This window comes from Micromesistius poutassou, assembly GCF_964030765.1.
Source record: "Micromesistius poutassou genome assembly, chromosome: 6".
Taxonomy (NCBI): domain Eukaryota; kingdom Metazoa; phylum Chordata; class Actinopteri; order Gadiformes; family Gadidae; genus Micromesistius; species Micromesistius poutassou.
This window is the reverse complement of record NC_140276.1, coordinates 11,088,406-11,093,405: the sequence shown is the minus strand read 5'-3', so window position 1 is coordinate 11,093,405 and position 5,000 is coordinate 11,088,406. Positions and strand designations below refer to the sequence as shown.

The 5,000-nt window shown below is 45.1% G+C and overlaps 1 protein-coding gene across 1 annotated transcript in view; it reads left to right on the top strand.

Moving 5' to 3' along the window:
• Window positions 1-5,000, top strand: part of glra1 (glycine receptor, alpha 1) — a gene marked incomplete at both ends in the record, with an annotated part of 60,585 nt that overhangs the window by 48,802 nt on the left and 6,783 nt on the right. The window contains 1 exon segment of the mRNA XM_084469173.1: window positions 2,833-2,979. Within this exon segment, the coding sequence (XP_084325299.1) occupies window positions 2,833-2,979 (147 nt within the window).

Sequence of the window (5,000 nt, the reverse complement as noted above, 5' to 3'; positions counted from 1 at the left end):
CAGTTATACAATCACAATCAGTATTCAAACATTTTACAAAAAATCGTTTATCCAAGCAACTTACAAGTGGGGTTCAGGATGATAAAATCAAACAATTTAAATTGGGGTAGCTACAAAAACAAGAGTGAGAGTGCTGTCCGACACTGTATCAAAAAACAACTAGAGAGTGGGCAAAGCAGTCTTTGGAATGACAAACACAGGTATTTTATTTTATTTGGTGTTTGCAGCAGAGTGAACGGTGACACTAGATATCAAAGTGCTTTCTAAATACCACAACCGTTTCTAAGGTACAACAACAAAGGCAAAGCTTACCGAGGTGCATCGTAGACCACTGGTGCTCACAATCATCACAAAGAGGCAAGGCCAGGGGTGCAAATGAGCTCATGAGTTGAGGGCAGGCAAGTGAGGCACAACTATTCTGGAGATCCATGCTGTTCCCAGAGAGAGAGAGAGAGAGAGAGAGAGAGAGAGAGAGAGAGAGAGAGAGAGAGAGAGAGAGAGAGTGGGGGGGGACCACCTGGGACCACCGGGGGGTCGAGTGTGTGGTATTTACAGGGAGATCAGACTGTGCTCTTTAATTGGATTTGGGACGGCTTATTGTGGCGCCCCTTCTGCGTGAGGAGAGATACAGGGACCCGAGGATCCCTCTTCTGGCGTAGTGACATAATTACACGCTGCGATGAGGAGTTCTCTAATGATGGGACACACGACGAGAGCAGGATTCCCATCAGACGATGATCCGAGCGGAATTCATTCATTTATTATCTTGCCCTCCCCTCCTCACCAATCCCGCCACCCCTGTCCATCTTCCTCCATGGCGCGTACTCTGCCTCCGAAGTAGGTGTTGACTTACGGCCATTCTTAGCTGAGAGAGGGTATCTCGTTTAGAGCTGTGTGCCCCTCTCATGCTCCTATACTTCATCAGCTTCCTGAAACACTGTTGGCGATATTATCAGCTATTCATCATGCAAAGAAGCTGTCATGCTCGCTGAGGGCTTTTGCAAGTAGTCCGATATTTTTTTTTCTATTACCTCAAAACTAGTTTATATATATATATATATATATATATATATATATATATATATATGACATATTTACAACTTAAAACTTCCCAGCACCACCTCAGTCTGCTACCGGAAGCAGTGAAAGAGTTAACATTAGCTTTAGCATTAGCACCAGCGCAGTGGTTATAATGATAACGGTTTTCCACTTTGTGCTCACAATGGTTTTGTGTTTTTAACCCTTGACAGGTAAAGTGGGCTCTGTTGCAAGGAGTCTGTTATTTGTGAATTGTTTGCCATATGTGTTGACTTGCCAGTGAATTCCCATGATTATACATAATTACAGTCTAAGCTTGATGGAGGATCCCTACAGCTGGGATGCCTGAATCAAGTCACCAGCGAAAAAAAACTACTACAAAAAAGCTGCCCCATCTATTTGAACATTATGATGACAAATAAAATATATATGTATTTCCGCGGTGTGTTTGAGTAAAAACACATCGTCCAGTGGTAAAGTGCTGTCATAGGGGTGACACACTGGTCTAGAAATAGCGGGGTGAATCTTTTACACTTCACAATAAGGGTAGATTAATTAACCATTCAGTAATGGCTAGTTAAATTGTTTGTTAACATTAGTTAATGAGGTAATAAGCAATATTTGATTACATTATCATAAGAGTCAGGGATTATGTCACAGGCTTAATGTAAAGTGGTACCAGTAAATCATACAGCATCTCATTTAGTGACGCCTGTTAGCTCTGCTGCTAGTATGTAGCATACTTTAATGGCAAGTGCTGCTGCTAAATGGAAAGCTCTTGAATTGTACTCTCTGAGCCCTATGGCCGCTCCAAGCTCATTACAATAAACGCTACTCTCGCACCCACCCACTCAGCGGTGAGGGTGCCACTTCAATTCATTGATTGAATCAAACATTGCCGATCACCAAAGGGTGGGCAGAAAGATGTTGGTGCTTTATGTTCTGTGGGCACAGCATTTGATCGAAACCTGCCTGTGACTCCTGTGATCTCAGTCAGCAGGTGCGGTCGTGATAGCGATCCTGCTGTCTCGATATGTTGCCAGGTGTGGTTGTTTTGAACACCACAGCCACGTGTGGCTAGCCTGGTTCCGCCCGCCTCCGTACTTCCACTCAATTTTCATTTCCCTTCAGTACTTCAGTCTGGGTGTAGTGTATGTTCGAACGATTTATTTTAAGTTTGTCCCTCCAATCAGCGAACAGGAGGCGCGGCCTGAGAACAGTGACGTACAGGTCATGCGCGAGTTTCAGTTGTAGTCAAACGAATACCAGGAAGCAGCAGGAAGACCATGGAGAAAGCTATGTTGGAGTATGCTGTTGTGGAAACTCTGCCGAATATAGATAAATTAAAGCCAGATTTTTTTTTTGTTGGTGGTCAAGATGTTGTGGCGCTTCTTCCCACGGGATTCGGGAAAAGTTGAATTTTCTAGCTGGCTCCGTTAGCGGTGAAGGAGTTTGCCAAGCATGAAATACGTCACGACCAAACGTTAGCGATTGGTTAAGGCAGATCCGGAGTGGCACTGGGCAGAGCCAATAGGTTTTAAACTTCAACAGCACCCGCCTTCAAGTGAGAAATCGTTTGGCTCTATAGCAGTTCTAGACCATCGTTATGAATGAAATGAGTACGAGGTCTAGTTAGGACTAGGCTAACGTGTGGCTGTTAAAAGCACCTGTTGTCTCATTAGGACCTCAAGTGTGGACGGTATCACACCTCTTGTCTTCACAGTGTGGTCATTATCAAACCGGTTGTCTTCAGGTGTGGTCCTCATAATGCCCGTGGTCTCGTCATGTCCCCAGGTATCGTATGTCAAAGCCATTGACATCTGGATGGCGGTGTGCTTGCTGTTCGTCTTCTCGGCGCTACTGGAATACGCTGCGGTGAACTTCATCGCCCGGCAACACAAGGAGCTGCTCCGCTTCAGGAGACGACGACGACACATGAAGGTACGCCCCCCCCCCCCTTCCTCCGGGGGAAGAGTTTGCGTGATGAGCTGATTGGCTTTTCTTTATGGACAGGCATTGGTTGGTTGCTGGAAACATTTCCTGCAAAAAATACTTTATTTCTGAAAAGCTTGTAAATAGCTTGTTTTAAGTTGATTATTTACCAGTTCTTTGAGATATTAAAGGCATGTTGTAGTATTTTCAAATTGCTGTATAAGATATATCTGTCTAACAGCAGTTATCAGAAGTCTTCCTTCTGATCGAGGGAAACCCAGGGAGGATATTCCAGGTTTTCACACATCCATCGGAGGAGAAATAGGAGGAGTTTCAGTGAAACAGTTTCCTCTGGGTCTTAGGAGTGCGAGGATCAGACCAAGACCCTTATCAAAGCAGCTCAGAGCAGTCTTCCAAACTCTAAACTAAGCTGTGTGTGTTCACGTGCACGTGCAAATGCACGTGTGTGTGTGTGTGTGTGTGTGTGTGTGTGTGTGTGTCTGTGCGTGTGTGTGTCAAACGAGCTGTACCATGCTCACCACCCAGCAGCCTTCAGGGTCCAGCGGTGGTTTACCGCAGCGATCTGCCGCAAGACTTTAATATAAAAAAAAAAAAACACTACTTTGAGTCGCTGTGAGAATTCCCCCCGGTGGCGAAACAGCCTCCTGTCTGTAACAACATGAAACATCCCATCAGTTCAGGGTAAGGGCTGGGGAAGGTGGCCCAATGCATCCCTGTTAACCGGGCCCAGTGCAGTTTGTACAGTGTCCTGTCTTCTCCCCTGGGCTGCCTTTGAAACATTTAGCGGTGTTGTAATTTTACCCCAGCGCAGCGCGGAGAGCCAGGGAGTCACAGCACATGAATGTTTGATTGGAAGACTATTGAGCGTGATTAGAGAGCAGGAGCATCCAGAGCCCCCAGTCAGAATGGCGTCGTTATGCATTTACGTTGTCGGGAGTGGTTGGAACCCAATGGAAAAACCAAACTCCCGGTACGACGACTTTTGTTTATGAAAATACATGATTAACAAGGAAGGTGACTATTTTGTTTGTGTGTAGTGTGTGTGTGTGTGTGTGTGTGTGTGTGTGTTTGTGTATTTTTGTGTGTGTGCGTTTGTGTGTAATTATGCCAGTGTTTGCATGTGTGCTAATGCATGTGTATATCCGCATTTCAGTTTGAATGCAATTTGTTGTGAAACACTAGCCTGGAAATCCAGATCCACATCTAGAAAGTAACGAGTAATGAAAATGGCCCAACTCGAGGGGCGGAACCAACCGTGCTTTTGAAAATATCACTGCACGCAATTGGATAACACTACGACCAATCAGAGAATACAAGGGGTGATGTATCCAGACCAGTGAAGCTAACCGATAGATAAGACTTGCCGTATCCGATTGGTAAAACAGCAACGCTTTTGGCCCGTCTATATCAGATTCACCGATGTGATTGATTAATGTTCTGGGCCAGGGCAATCGGGGAATGAGTATATTGCTCGTTCCCAGAGTGACTTGCTGAGCAAATTCAAATTGTGCTCTCGCGAGAACTCTGGATTACCAGGGTAGTGAAACACCAGAACGCCACAGAAACCTGTGTCACTTCTCTGTCTCCCAACAGAAACTGATTGCACTGTAGGAGCAGAAACAATGTAGATTCCTTTCTGGTGCTTGGTTCTCTTTGGAGATAGTTTTTTAGCCATTGTCTTCCAACTGGCCACTGTGTTTTTGCAGTTCAATCAATCAATTGAATCAATCCGTTTTGAATCAATCCGTTGAATCGGTCCAGTGAACATATCATCTACATGCTGTGCTATTGGATACCCATTAAAAGTGTCAGCACCGCGGCCAATAACACAGCCAATAAACACACACACACACACACACACACACACACACACACAGGCACACACACACACACACACATGCAGGGACATTCAAGCACATGCATACCCACACCCATGCTTGGGCTACTAAGTTTGCGCTCTTGTTTGTCTGTTGTATAATACTATAACACACTGTGTGTGTGTGTGTGTG